The following is a 16,138-nucleotide window of genomic DNA, read 5'->3' as shown; positions in this document are numbered from 1 at the left end:
ATTGTGGTAAAACACACATAAATTTTACCCTTACAACCATTTTCAAGTGTACACTTCAGTAGTGTTAAGTATATTCACATTGTTGTATAACAAATCTCTAGAACTTTTTCATCTTGCAAAACTGAAACTCTATACTCAAACAACAACTCCCCATTTCCCCTTCCTCTGGCCACTGGCAACCACCATTCTACTTTCTGTTCACAATTTTCACTACTCTAGACATCTCATGTAAGTGGAATCCCATGGTATTTGTCCTTTTGTGACTGGCTTATTTCACTCAGCATACTGTCCTCAAGATGCATCCATGTCATAGTATGTGACAAGATTTCTTTCTTTTTTAAGGCTGAATAATATTCCATTGTATGTATATACCACATTTTTTAATTTATTCATTTGTTGATGGACATTTGGGCTGTTTCCACATCTTGGCTGTTGTGAATAATGCTGCAATGAATATGGAAGTGCAGATATTTCTTCAACATACTGATTTCAATTCCTTTGGAACTGACATTGTTGGATCATACAGTAGTTCTATTTTTAATTTTTTGAGCAACCTCTATACCATTTTTCAGAGTGGCCACACCATTTTTCATTCCTACCAGCAGTGCATAAGGATAGACAGATTTGTTTTTAAATAGAATAACTGTTGGTTGTAATATCAAACTTACTGAATAGCTCAACTTGCAGAGTTTAACTCAATGAAAACTCTAGATCTTAGACCTTGTTTTTATAATTAAACTCAGCACTGTTTAAACATGTATTAAATAGATATATATGTATATATTTCATGGCCTGGACAAAAGCTCAAAAATATGTATGTGGTTATCCCTTTTTTTTTTTCAGAGATGGGGTCTCACTGTGTTGCCCAGACTGGAGTGCAGTGGCTATTCACAGGTGTGATCATAGAACACTCTAGCCCTGAACTCCTGGGCTCAAGTGATCATTGTGCCTTAGCCTGCTGAGTAGCTGGGACTACAGGTGTACACCAGCACACCCACCCCATCTTAAGAAGAATAAACGTAGCAGTCATTTTCCAAGAGACTATAATAAATGAAACAAAAATAAAGCCATTTTTGAACCAGTTCAAAGGTTTTCGGAGAAGCATTCCTATTTCCTGAAAATAAGTATAAGCATGTATGTAAGTTATATTCTTACCCTGGTTTTGGCATCGATTTTAGCTCCTCGATCAAGCAATAGTTTTACCATATTTGCATTTCCTCTTTTTGATGCAACATGTAAAGGAGTGATGTCATTCTGTGGAAGAAAAAAAAAGTTTTAATATCCTTGGTTTAACCAAAGCATTGCTTTCTAAACTTCCCCCAGTATACCCCTGTTCTTCTTCTTTCTAAACATCCTTTATGAGCAGTTATGCTTCTCAACATTTCTCTCTGACAGTAATTTTCTTCAGAAGACTCAAAAAAGGGATTAATTTTAAGGGAGACAGGCTGTGGGGCAAGGTCCAGGTTTATTTATTTTAATCACTTGAAGTGACTGATGGATGAAATGATTTTTTGCTTAAAAGTCCTACATCGTTAAGTCAATGTGTTTTCCCGCACATTTGTGTAATGCATATAGGCTAATGAGCGGTTGACTACAAGTGGCTGATTAAATCAGTCCAGACTGGGATCAAGGAGTGTCATGTGGCTCAGAGCCTTCCCCAGGTCCAGCAGGGGCATCAGGTTGTCAAGGAGAGATGACAGAACTCAAACTGGAAAATCTGTCAGTTCTATGCATAGTCACATGACTGCCCATGCCCCTGGTACCTAAATGTGTTTACAGGCATTTGTTAGCAATCTCATAGAAAACTATGATTTTTGTTTTAAAACTGCTCTCATAGAACAACCAGGTTATTAGGACAATCTGAAATTCTAATTGTGTTCTCCTTGATTTCGATGGTGAACTCCCATGGTGATTTTCTCCATGCATCTCACAGGTGCTATGATTGTTTCCAGACCGTCAAGGAAATGTATGCATATATTGAAAAAAAATTCCTATTTTTCTTTCTTATTCTTGTGTAGCAGCAAAGTGGGCCTGTTATTCACAAAGAGTCAATTATATCATAAATGAACTAGGCTCACAGGGATTACATATTTATCATTTGTTAACAGATACAAAATGGTAGCTATTAGGTATTGATCACTTCCTACATGTCAGGGACTATGCTAAACTCTTTACTATCTAATTTTTATAATCCTCATAATGCCATATATAATATGAATGACAATCCCCATTTTATAGATGGAAAAACAGCTGGCAGAATGAGGATTCAACTTTTTTTTTTTTTTTTTTTTACATAGAACTGTGGTTCAGAGGGAAGGACTCAACACAATCATTTAAACTCTTTTTTTTTTTTTTTGAGACAGAGTCTTGCTCTGTTGCCCGGGCTAGAGTGAGTGCCGTGGCGTCAGCCTAGCTCACAGCAACCTCAAACTCCTGGGCTTAAGCGATCCTACCGCCTCAGCCTCCCGAGTAGCTGGGACTACAGGCATGCGCCACCATGCCTGGCTAATTTTTTCTATATATATTTTAGTTGGCCAGATAATTTTTTCTATTTTTAATAGAGACGGGGTCTCGCTCTTGCTCAGGCTGGTCTCGAACTCCTGACCTTGAGCGATCCACCCGCCTTGGCCTCCCAGAGTGCTAGGATTACAGGCGTGAGCCACTGCGCCCGGCCTCATTTAAACTCTTAAATGCATGGTTTTATTTAATTTTTTTTTCCCTTTTTCTAATTTTTTTCTCCCAACACCCCTTACTTTAAATGCATAATTTAAAAAATTACCTTATTATGAAAAATTCCTACATATGCAAAGTTTGAGAAAAAAGCATAATGAACTTGAGGTACTCTTTACCTTGGTTCAGTAAGTATCAACCCTTTGCCAATTATTATTTTTTCTATGCCCCTTACTGTTTTTGTCTTGCTAAAAGAGCTTAGGAAGAGGAAAATAAAAATCCCAGGCATCACATTATTTCACCCATAAATAGTGCAATTTAATTATCTCAAACAGATAAGGATGTTTTGAAAAAAATCACAATATCATTATCATAACTAAGAAAGTAAAAATAATTCCTTCATAGCACTCAAGACCTCATCCATATTCAAATTCTCCCATTATCTCCAACTATCTCAGTTGGTCTGTTCAAATTAGAAGGTCCACATATTGCATTTGGTTGAAAATTCCCTTAAGTTTCTTTTAATCTCCCCTACCCCACTTTTTCTTTCCATGTCCATTTACTTGTTGGGAAAAAAAAAGGGTAATTTATTGTGTAGACTTTTCCACAATCTGGGTTGGATTGATTACATCCTCTTGGGGTTATTTTTTTACATGTCTTTTTCCCTCTGTATTTTCTGTAAGCTTTCCTAGTTAGATGCTCTTAATGATTGTATATTCTCCCACAAATGGAGAGACTGTACAGTGTATCTCATTATTCTCAGATGCTAAAATATAAATCTTAAATGAAAGAAGAAAGAGACCTGAGTAAAACAAATCTGTCTTAGTAGCGCTGATAGGGAGTAAACAGGGCTAATGTCACTGCTGTAGACCAGAGTAGCAAACTTTTTCTGCAAAGGGCGAGACGGCCAGTATTTTCTGCTTTGCAGGGCATATAGCCTATGTAGCGTCTACTCAATTCTGCCATTGTGGCACAAAAGCAGTCATAGCCACACATAGAATGTAGAGAAACAGGAGTGGCTGTGCTCTAATAAAACTTTATTTCCAAAAACAGACAGTGGGGGCTGGATTTGGCCTGCAGAAGTAGGTTTGCTGATCCCTGCTCTAGACCTACCGGCTTGCAGCTAAAGGTTTCAACTGTGTGTAACAGGTTATAACAGAGGAAATGAAACTATGTGCTGTGCATTGTGTGTGCTTTGGTCTTTCTTCGTGTGGACTATTCAGTGTGAGTGAAAGCTGACAGAAGGAAATATACTTCGTGGTGACTTTTAAGTTTGTTTTGGTTGTCTCTGTTTTCTGAGAGCAAGTGTATGTTGCTCTGATGACCCAAGCAAGCAGCAGAATGAATGGACTGTCACCTGAGACAGCAGGAAGAGGGTCAGGTTAGGGATACAGGAAACACAGTGCAGCAGGAGCCTCACTGAGCCCCAAGTGGGATGTAACACAAAGACGTCATCACTTCCCAGGGTGAGTAAGGGCTTGCATGCTTTCCCTTTAAAAATGTACCCTCGTTGATTGAGAAAGACTTAATTAACCTTTACCACCAACAGGCTAATTTTAGCACGAGGAAGAAGTCTATTTCTAATTTTGTTCTCCTCCATATTCATGTACTCTCTCGTACTGTGGACGTCTAGATGTCAAGGAGGTGCCTTGAAATTCTAACTCCCACATTTTTCTACACCTGTCTGACCCTTCCTAGAGGAATACTTTATATTTTTATACCACTTAAACAGTCTTCTAAAGGGCTTACGCCCTTGTAATTTCATTTTATCCTCACAAAAATCCAGTGAAATAGAATAAATATCATTAACCCCATTTGATAAAGAAAGTGAGGCATAAAGCTGGTAATTTGCAGATTAAGAAATAGCTAATTAGAGGCAGAATCAGGATGAGAATTCAGGTTTCCAGACCCTCGGGCTGTGGTATTTTTCAAGCAGGGATCAGAATGCCTCTGTCTAAAGACTATTGCTTCTCGTCGCTGACAAATGGAGCTTCCGACTAAAATGCAAGATTTTTAATTCCTGAATCATGTAGTGGCTGCTCCTGCCAATTAGGAACACGTCAAAATTCAAGTGGTACCTTAGGGGCACTCAACGGACTATTTATATTATGATTGCTCAGTTAATCACTAAAAACGTGATTAATGCCCTACTATGCACAAGGTCAGGTGCTGCAGTTCTGCTGTTCAAGCAAGCCACAGAATTATGGAATCTCAACATATCAAAACAGCCCACTGGTACTAGAGACAAAAAGCCTGGTGTGAGAGAACTCTCATTTGCTGCTGGGGAAATGTAAATTTGTACATGCTTGCTAGGATGCAGTTTGGCAGTTTATATGAAGAGCCTTCAACTCTGTAACCATAGAGGTGAGGCAGGAGTATGGTGAGAGACCTCCATTGTGCTGTAGGTGTGCAGAGAAAGCTGAGAGTGGAGCACTAACACTAAGCAAAATTCTCTGACTCCCTAGCCTCCACCCTAAGCACAAGGCAATGGCAGTTCTCCTTCAGAGGAATATGAAGCCTGAAACAAAATATAAGTTCAGCTCAACTCCTGGCTAAACGCGCTTCACTTCTCGCATTTGCAGCACAGAAGAAAAAGTATGCCCATTTCCAGACAAAACACACTATTTAACTCAGTTTCTCCTATTCCACACAATATCCAGCATCCTATCTAGTGGGAACAAGTGAACAATATGCATCAAAGATAGGGAATTTCAGCAAGGACATGGAATTTCTAAGAGAGTCAGATGGAAACATCTAATAAGAAAAACCACAATATTAGAAATGAATTCCTGTGTTGGGCTGGCTCATCAGTAGACTTCATACAGCTCAGAAAAGATTCACTGAACTTCAAGACATGTCAGTATAAATTATCTAAACTAAAAACATAAAGAAAGGGAAAAAAAGAGTAGAAAAGAAAGTACAGAGCAGCCAAGAGCTGTGGGGCAATATAAAACAGCTGATTGGAGTTGCAAAAGGAGAAGAAACAGAATAGGACAGAAGAAATATTTGAAGAGATAATGGTCAAGAATTTTCTTGAAATAATGAAAGACATAATACCACAAATCCAGGAAGCTCAGGGGACACAAAGCAAGATAAACAATAAACAAATTCCACAAATAGACACATCAAACTGCTGAAAATGAAAGACAAAACAAAACAAAAAACAAACAAACAAAAAAACCCAAAAAATACCTTGATGGTAGCCAGAGGGGGTAAAAATACATTTCATATAGAGAACAAGGATAATAAGTATAGTAGACTACTCATCAGAAATTATGCAATCCAGAAAACAAAGAAATGGCATCTTTAAATATTGAAAGTAAACAACTACCAAATGAGAATTCTATACCCAGTGAAAATACCTTTAAAAAAATCAAGGAGTAATAAAAGCCTTTTAAGATAAATAAAAGCTGAGAGAATTCATTATCAGCATACTTGCAATACAAAAAATGTTAAAGGAAGTTCTTCAGACAGTAGGAATATGATAGCAAACAGAAGTTTAGACCTAGAGAAAGAAATGAAGGGCTCTAGAAATGGCAAAAATGAAGGTAAATATAAGAGATAATTGATGGTCCAAAGTAAAAACAATAATGAATTGTGGGGTCTATAATATATGCAAAAATAAAATGCAGGACAACTGCACACAAATGGGAAGTAGGAACTGGAACAATATTGCTATCAGGCTCGTATACGTAAAGTAATATATATTTGAAGGTAGACTGTGATAAATTAATGACATGGATAATATGATATATTATTAAATAAAGCAGGATATAAAACAGTATGAAAAATATGCTCAAATTTTTATACATAAATATAAACGTGTAGATTATATATGATACATATTATACATACACACATTCTAAAAAGGTTATATAGAGATCGATCCAAATGTTAACAATTTCTCTCAGTGGTGAGATTATAAATGACTTTTTCCTTCTTTATGCTTTTAAAAAAATTTCCACTATGTACATTTGCACAGTATACAGTGAACAAACGGCTGTGTTTTAACACTGCCTAATTTGCAGTTCACCAGGACTGTCTGTCTCAGCTCCTACCATCTGTGCTTTACACTCTGATAGCCACAGAGAGCTTTAACCTACTAATGAACTTCCCTAATATGTGAACTTGGAAGGAACCTGTTAAGCCTGGAGATATCCTGTACCTAAAGTTACATTACTGTTTCTCATTAAAGTAGAAAATTAAATATGGCTAGAGTTAAAGATCTATATGCTCTTTCTGAGAAGAAGCCTGAATTAAACCTTGGATAAAACCAAATTCAACCTAGAGTTTTGAATGTGACCTGAATTAATGTAAACAAAAGTAGATAGTACTCTAATTTTGTATAACTTAGCTTCTTAATAAAATGTTTTTTTCTTGTACTGAAGAGATTTTTTTCTTGTGCATTCAAAATGTTACAGAATACATTAGCATTTGGGAAGTCTTTGTGTTTTAACTGACAATGTCCTCTCTGAGTTCATTCAGTCTAATCACTCATTTTATAGATAAGGAAGAGACCAGGGAGGCTTAGTGACTTACCTGGAGTCACAGGGCTTGAAGCCTGGCCAACACCCCAGGTTTGCCAGTTCCCTGGTATAACCCCTCCCATTTCACTAACTCCTTGGGCTTAATTTAAAACCACCATTTTCATTGCTTGCACAAGAGCATCTTGTTTAACTTAACTTTTCCATCCAGCTATTCAATATAGTATTTATTCACTCTAAAAAACTTAAATATAAATAGGATTAGCCAGTGCCTTCTTTTCTCTAGTATTTACTTCTCCTCAATCCTTTTTCAAAGACGGTGGATAAGGACTAAAAACCAATCACATATATACACACACCTACATTTTACAATCAACAATGAAGGGAACCGGCTATACAAATATTTATACAAAGCATTAACAGGATCTGGATAAATATGCAGAATTTTGACCAAACAAAATTACAGTACACAGCAAGTTTAATTCTCTCAAATTTCCGGGCCAATAAACTAATTAAGTACTTAACAAAACAACATGGATCGTTGCTGTACCCTCTAATGCTGAGGTTCCCAACCCCAGGGCCACCAAAGACCGGCACCACCGCTGCCTGCCAGGAACCCGGCTGTGCAACCAGAGAGGCAGGCGGTGGGCGAGCAAGCCAAGCCCCACCTGCACCCACAGCTGCTCCCCATCGCTCGCATCACCGCCCAAGCCCCGCCCCCTGCCATTAGACCCTCCTAGGAGTGTGAACCCCACTGCAAACTGCACATGTGAGGGATCCAGGCTGAGCGCTGCCCATGAGAATCCAACGCCAGACGATCTGAGCTGGAGCCCAGGTAGAAATGCACCCCCCTTCCCCACCCCCCTTGGAAAAAGTGTCTTCCACAAAACTGGTCCCTGGTATCTAAAAGGTTGGAGACCGCTGCTCTAACGTGTGGATTTGTGTTCTCACATAGGGTGCGATTTCTAGCCCTCCTTCCCGCCCCCCACCCCCCAGTCTATAGTAATCTCCTTGCCTCTTGATTTCTAGATAAGGTTTTTCATCTATAACCACTGGCACTAACCACTGAAGTTAGGGGGTAAAATCCCAATTAAGAAGAATAGGTTTTGCCTTCTAGTTTTAGGAAAAGAAGAAGCATATCACGCAGAACAATCTGTCTCAGGATTTGTACAAATTCAATATAATCATACAAGTTCATCATATTCTTCTGGTATTATAGAAGACTGTTGTATAGTATTATGTTATGTTACATTATATTATATTTTAGAATAATCACTATTTAGGGTAAGATCTAACTCTGAAAATAAAGATTGATTTTTACGGTATTTCCAAAACTTTAAAATTGGCTTAGAAATATACAGAAGGTTTTTAATAATGAGCTGGGGTGGGAAGACAGCTTTATTTCAACCCTATCTCTTGGTGTACATCTAGTGGGAAGTGCATTTTACTGGGAACGACAAGGCCAGCCCTCAATTCTTACTCTTCCACACCCACTTTCCTGACAGATGATCCTGGGAATGTGCCTCGTCTTTAATGAAGTGATTTCCTCGTCTGTGCAGTGGACACAAGGCCTCCACTGCCTCCGTCACAGGGCCCTCAAGAGCAGATAGGAGATAATTCACGTCAAAAGGAGGAAGAAAATTCACAGGCATTCCATATCTTTTGTCTCATCTGATCCACACAACAACCCTAGAACGAGATGCTATCAAATCTTTTTCTTTAATTTACAAATGAAGAAATATTAACGAGGTCCCTAAAATCAAAACAACCTGCTAAAGGTCACAAAGTTGCCATAGTTTGTCTGATCCCAAGTTCACGCTTCCTTCACTAGACCAGATCATGCTGTCCCCCTGACTTCTTAGAGATACCAACATATAACTGATCTTTACTATTACAGTGTTTTTGGAGCACCTAACAGTGTGCTAAGAGAGAAAGATTGGATCTTCCATAGAAATAGGATCATAGGATCTGTTGCCTTTTGTGACTGGCTTCTCTCACTTAGCATAATGTTTTCAAGGTTCATCCATGTTGTAGTATGTATCAGTACTTCATTTCTTTTTATGAGAATGCCAAACTTTTTAATGCCTTAAGAAGCCCATAAAATATATGCAAAAATGAGACTTTCAAGGATAAGGATTTGAGATTTTAAGGATATACCTAGAAAAACTTCCAGCAATTGAATATACTGGCAAGAAAACACTCCATCCTTCACAGTCTGACATATAAGCAAGACTATTTATTTAAAAAAAAATTCAACTTAGAGGATCTATTATTAGTAATATAAGCATAAAATAAACTCAGAAACTTCCCTTGTGCTACAGTGCTTGTTATTAAGATGAGCTCCACTGTTGGTAAGAGTCTATTTTCTTCTTTCTTCATGAGGCTTTTTTTCTTTTTCGTATCATACCTTTTTTTAATTATTTCAGCATATTGTGGGCATACAAAAGTTTAGGTTACGTATAGCACCCTTACCCCCCCCCCCCTTCATGAGGCTTTAATTAAATGAAATAGGTCTTAGGCCAAGTCTTTTTTTCTTCTCCAGTTTTGTTAACTGCTGGCTTATTCTACACGTCCCTGTGTGCTTTCTGGATAAGGAGATTAAGTCCATACTGGCCTTCCTGAGATTGATGCTGAAGATACTGAGGCCAATGACACTTCCCCAATCTCACTCCTCTCTCAGGGAGACCAACTAAATCTCATTTGATAAAACACCTGATAGCGCCAGCCTCTGGGAGAAGTAGCAGCAAATGCTTGGATATTTGATGTTTGTTGTGAAATCAGGCTCTGAATGTTTCGATCTGTCCTGCTCTGAATAACTCAAGAGATTTATTTATTTTCTTCTACGGATAATATGAAGCTTTTTATTGTTAATACTGTCAAAGTCTTCCACTTAAATTAACAGAGGATGGTTCGTCAACAATTTAGAAAAGGCATCCTCAAGGCTTCCTCTGGTTCTAAATGATTTAGTGGGGGAAAGGCAGACTATATTTAAAGTAAATATGCCACACCTGCTTCTCCTGTGCACACCATTCCCCGCCCCTCAGCCAGTAACACACTGTCCCAGCTATTGCCAGAGAGGCAGAAAGATTGGAACGGCAGCTGATCTTGGGTCTCTTCCCTCAGTTAGAAACTTTGTCGACCTTTGCAGCACTGGATGTTACAGGTGACTGGGTCTTTGGAGATATCTAGTCCATGGTTTTCAATATATGCTTTAAAATTGAAAAAAAAATTAAATGATGGTAAAGTACACATAAAACTTCCATCTTAACCATTTTTAAGTGTATATATAGTTCAGTATGGTTCAAAATATTCACACTGTTCTGCAACCAGTCTCCAAAACTCTTCTCATCTTGAAAAATGAAAACTTTATACCCATTAAGCCACTCCCCTTTCTCCTTTCCCCCCAGCCCATGGCAACCACCACTCTACTTATGTATCTATGAATCTAACTACTCTAGTTACCTCATATAAGCATAATCATGGTATCTGTCTTTTTGTGACTCGCTTATTTTACTTAGCATAATGTCCTTAAGCTTCATCCATGTTGTAGCATGTGTCAAAATTTCCTCTCTTTTTAAGGTTGGGTAATATTCCAATGTATGTATATGCCACATTTTGTGAATGGATAAACATCCATTCATCCGTTGATGGACACTCGGGTTGCTTCCACCTTTTGTCTACTGTGAATAGTGCTGCTATGACCATGGATGTCCAAGTACCTCTTGAGACCCTGCTTTCAATTTTTTTGGGTTTAATTCAACCCAGAAGTGAAATTGCTGGATCATATGGTAACTGTATTTAGTTTTCTGAGGAAATGCCAAATTGTTTTCATTGTGGCTGTATGAATTTATATTCCCATCCACAGTGTGCAAGTTCTCATATCTTCATATCTTTGCCAAGATTGGTTATTTTCTGGGTTTTTTAAATAGTAGCCATCTTAACAGCTATTCAGTATAAGCTTTTTAAATATATTTTTTCAGTGTACATTTCAGAGTTTCCATAATTCCATAAACAATGAGGAGTTTTGGGACACTGAAGATTGAAATAGTAAATGTCTTTTTATCCTGTAAGAATTTGTTAGGAAAAAAAGAGTTCTGCTAAAAAAAAAAAAAAAAATTGACACCTACCGATTTAGACCAAGCAAGTATTTGTTTTACATGAGAACAAATGTAATTAAAATGGAACAAAACTACTGATTATAGGGCTTCTACTTTGCGCCAGCCCTATGAGACCTGCATCATCTCATTTCATTTCCATAACAACCTATAAAATAGATGCTATTAACTCACATTCACAGATGAGCAATGTAAAGCTGGAAGGGGTTACAGGTCACATGGCTAGAAAATGCCAGAGCTGAAATTTGAACTTGAATTGTCTGATTCCAAAGCCGTGCTGCCTCTTTCAGTGGGTTACAGAAGAAAAAGTATATCCTGATAGTGAGTCTCTTCCAAACCTGGGCAAACATCAGCTCAAGCTCTGTATTCAAGTAGCATAGTCTCTACACAGAAAATGCTGACTGACATACAATTTCCAACCAAAAAGAACAGCATATTCAATACTTTTTAAATTTATTTTTTCATTTTTAATCGTTTTTTAGAGATATGGTCTCGCTATGTTTCCCAGGCTGGTGTCGAGGGATCCTCCCGCCTCCGCCTCCCAAAGTTCTGGGATTACAGGCGTGAGCCACCATGCCTGGCTCAATGCTAATAACAATATTCAATGGCTAAACAAGTGGCTAGTTCAACTCTTTCATTTTAAATAAGAAGAACTCATAGCTTTCTTTATATTTCTTTAAAGCTGTCACTATTTTTTCTTTTCTTTTTTTTTTTTTTGAGACAGAGTCTTGCTCCGTCACCCCAGCTAGAGTGCAGTGGTGACATCATAGCTCACTGCAACCTCAGACTCCTGATCTCAGATGATTCTGCCTCAGCCTCCCAAGGAGCTGGAGCTACAGGTGTGCATCACCATTTCCCGGTAATTTTTCTATTGTTAGTAGATACGGGGTCTTGCTTTTGTTCAGGCTGGTCTTGAACTCCTGGCCTCAAGCAATCCTCCCACCTCTGCTTCCCACAGTGCTAGGATTACAGGCATCAGCCACCGCGCCCGGCCCAAGGTGTCACCATTAAAGGTCAGTCAAAAGTAGCCTGCTCTCTGTGTTATAGTAAAGAAAGCCCCTCCCAGCTAGAAATACCTATGAGTAGGGAGACATATAGTAATTGACCCAAAAGGGTAATTTAAAACTCAATTATAAAGTAATTAATTGCTTCCTATACATTCAGAAAGTTATTTTAAAATTTTAAATTATTTGAAATGAGTCCATCCAATGATGTTAGATTACCTGTAACGTTTCTAATGAATGCTGTAACTTCAATAAAAAATTCCACCCCTCTTCCTAACATTCTACCCTCAAAAATATTAAGAGGCTTTACAATTATAAAATTTCCACCCTCCTATATCACTTCTGATAAACCTGGAACTAAATTAATTTCTGTGTTGAATATTTTTCTTTCCTCTCCAGAAAGTAAATTACTCTTGCAGGCTTTTGAGATGTCAGTTCACTTGAAACTCTTAGTTAATCAGGTATCTTGCCCTCATTTGGTCTTTGGATAAATTAAATGCCTGCTGAAGTTTCAAACATGTCAAGAAATGAACACAATGTCTTTGAAGTTTCTAAAGGGAGATGATTTGGAAATAACAAAATCAATCCAGTGCCAACTGCTTTTTGTGTGTGCAGCGCACTTCTCCAAGGGAGACGATCGTCCAGGGACCCAGCTACCGCCAGTGGCCAACACAGCATCCTCGGTCTCCGAGCACAGAGGCCACTCACTGAACACTGTGCTGTCTCTCCTGCCACCCCAGCGCCACCCACCAGCTCTGACATCACGCGCTGAGGCGTGCAAAAATGCATTACAAGGTCTGGATTCAAATCCCTGTTCTGCCGCTCTCAGTAGGGTCAGGGCCAAATAACTCCTCGGAACTTCCATTTATTCATCTGTAAAAACGTCTATTCTTGTGAATTTCAAATGATGTACTGTACACAAATGTACTTTGTAAACTGTAAAATATAATGTAAATTCGAGGGAATATTATCAAGGGGTTATAAAAATAACTGTTATGAGCAAATGATTTTTTAAAGACTTCTGTGACTCACCTTTGGACAATTTATGCAGAGAAAGATTTTCACAACATGGCCCTTGGTCAATATTTTCTAATCAGAAAAATCACCTGAGGAACTTGTTAAAAACACAAATTGCAAGTCCCCAGTATAGACTTCATGAGTCAGAATCTACAGGAAACACTGGCTGAAAAAAACTAGGAAAAGCTGGCTGAGAGGCCCTGACTTAGAAACAATTAGAACATTTTTAATTTTTAATTTCAGGGGGGCTGCACTCCTTGTAAAGGCGAGCCTGCCTTGCATTTCTTACCAGGAAATGTGTATCACTTGTTTTAGTCATAAGGTCATGGAGTTTTTAAATATCAAGAGCCCATTTCAAAGCATGATTGTTAGGGATACATTAAAAATGTATTGAATTCATCTTGCAACCCTGGGGCAGGCAGAGAACGAATCACCAGCTGGGACACAGAGAGGCTGCTCTCAGCTCTGGTTCTCTTGTGATGACTCTGGCTAAGTCCACAGTGCAACTACACATCGCCGGCCTCTGAGCTTAGAATGCCACGGACTACACAGTCTGAGTGTGGTTCGTTTGATTTACTGTTTTTTATTGCCTTGTTTTACTTTCTGTGTCTTAACCCAAGCTCCGCCACTTTAGAGCTGTGTGGCTTTGCACAACTTATTTAACTTCTTGCCTTCTGGTGTAAAATGGACATCACAGCCATACCTCACAGAGTGACTGCTTCAGGCCCTGGTACCCAGTAATAATGAAACCTATTCTCTAAACTAGTTTGAATTTTGTGTGAAAATTTTTTCCACCTCATATTTTAAAGGCTCAGCGGTAAGCGCTGAGCAGAGCCTCGGGGTCTCCTGACCAACTGCTCGCAGGGGCGCCTCACCTGGGTTTGCTCCATGCCCACTGAGCACAATCCCAGACCAAGCATGAACTTCTGGGCCCTTCCTCCCCAACCTGGGACATCACACCATGCCACCTCTTGGCTGTAAAGAGATGCTCCACCCAGTGGGGGCATCACTACATTTGGTTGGGTCACGGTGATCGGCATGGGACTGTCCTATGCACTGAAGCAGGTTGGGCTGTCCTGGTGCCCGCCTATCACATGCCAGCCACCACCATGACAACCAAAATGCCTCCACGGATTTCCAGGTCTTCTAAGGAGAGTGATGCTCCCTCTTCCCCCAGTGAGAACCAGTGGTTCTGGTAGGACTCTGGAGAAGTCGTCTCCAAGAAGAAGAGCATCATACCAGGGGTCTGACGTGTTCCTGCTGTCAGCTCCTGCCCCATGTGATTGCAGTCTGCCACAGCTCAAGCCCAGCCTCCTCGTTCCCCTTCATGTGTGCCCTAATGATGTCAGACACTCCTGTTGCAGGTGCACTTCTCCATGCCAAGACCTGCAAGGACTCCCTTTTGCCTGCAGGGCCAAAGCCAGTGCCGGCAGCCCAGCCTGGCATTCATGGACCCCCTTCCCGCAGGCTGCACTCACCACTCATCTCCAGCCTCACTTTTCCTTGCACCTGGGCTTCAGTTTCCATTTCTTGGAGTTGATTCTAATCCTTATGTTACTACCATAGCCCAGCGTCTCAATTTTTTTCCCCCACCTATTCTAGTCCATGCTGATCTCCCACTTGAACTTGTTTTTTTGGAACCTCCTGCACTTCAGTTTGAGAGAGAGCTGGTAAATGATCATGCCTGTGTCCACACAGGCTTACCCCTCTGCAGCCTTCGGTTCTCGAAGCCCTAACCTCTTCCCTCTAGGTGGCCTTTGCCCTTCCTGTATGTTCTTCAAACCAGCAGAGGAAGAAGACCAGTGTTTTTTCACTGCCTTGGAAGAACAGCGGTGTCTACGGAGGGCACCAGGGTTCATCTGAGCTGATCCAAATGCACCCTCTGCTAACAGCGAGAGTGGACAATGTGCCAGAATGTTCAGTAGAGGACCCGTCTGGGGCTCAGCAGCCCCTTTGCTGCTATTTGCACTCAATGGAGGGAATGAAAATTCTACAGCTAATGAATAATTTCTTTTAAAGTGCAAATGAGTAAAGCAAGCCCTGCCAACTCCTACCTTAATAGAACTATATTTCACAGAATTCCAAAATGGGATTTATTTGGGTCATTTAAAAATGGTCTCAGAGCCACAGTGCTAGAGCAGCACTGCAAGAGGCAGGGCACATATTCAAGGAGGAAAAGTGAAAGAAAGAGAAAGCTGTGCCTTCCAATTTCTATGATTTTTTAAGTTCTTACTGTCTCAAACGATGTCATATTAATAGTTTCTTAAAGGCTGACCTCATGCTGGCAAACTGCACTGCAAGTAACAGAACTGAAACATTGTGGGGAGCTGCATTTCTGACCACGCCCAGAAATGCTATAGAGAGCGCTGCCGTGATACTACCTGCTTGGCCTGTGTCATGTTTTATGGGGGAAGGTGCCTTGCAATGAGTGGGTCCCCTCCTGGATGAGAGGTGACAACCGCCACTACCACCATGTCTAGAGCCCTTGCTTGTGTGTTGTGGCTCAAGCACTGTGCTAAGCACTTTAAAAGCATTATTTCATTCGGTTGTCACAACATTATGCATGAGCTCCTATTATTGGACCCATTTTATGGATGATGAAGCTGAAGGACAAATAACTTGCCCAAGAGCACAAGGGAAAGCCACAGGGCCCGAGTGGGACTCCAGCAGTCTGGCTGCAGCGTGGATCGCCTTAGCCGCTGCTCTACACCCCCTCCACTGTGAAAGGGAAAGGGAAACCAAAGGCTGCTTCCCTCACGGTGGTGCAGAGGGCAAGGGCCCGTGGTTGCTTTTCCGACATCTCTCTCATTTGGCTGTTAAGAAAACTGCAGGCCAGGTGATGAAGGGA

General features: G+C 40.0%; 1 protein-coding gene across 1 annotated transcript in view; it reads right to left on the bottom strand.

The window, feature by feature from the left end:
- The window catches only part of ANK3 (ankyrin 3), a 317,709-nt gene that overhangs the window by 175,193 nt on the left and 126,378 nt on the right, over positions 1-16,138 (bottom strand). Inside the window, exon 8 of the mRNA XM_069460452.1 lies at positions 1,156-1,254. Within this exon, the coding sequence (XP_069316553.1) occupies positions 1,156-1,254 (99 nt within the window). The remainder of the gene's footprint in view (positions 1-1,155; positions 1,255-16,138) is intronic.

This window comes from Eulemur rufifrons, chromosome 28 (genome assembly GCF_041146395.1).
Source record: "Eulemur rufifrons isolate Redbay chromosome 28, OSU_ERuf_1, whole genome shotgun sequence".
NCBI lineage: Eukaryota > Metazoa > Chordata > Mammalia > Primates > Lemuridae > Eulemur > Eulemur rufifrons.
This window is presented reverse-complemented; position numbering and strand designations above follow the sequence as displayed.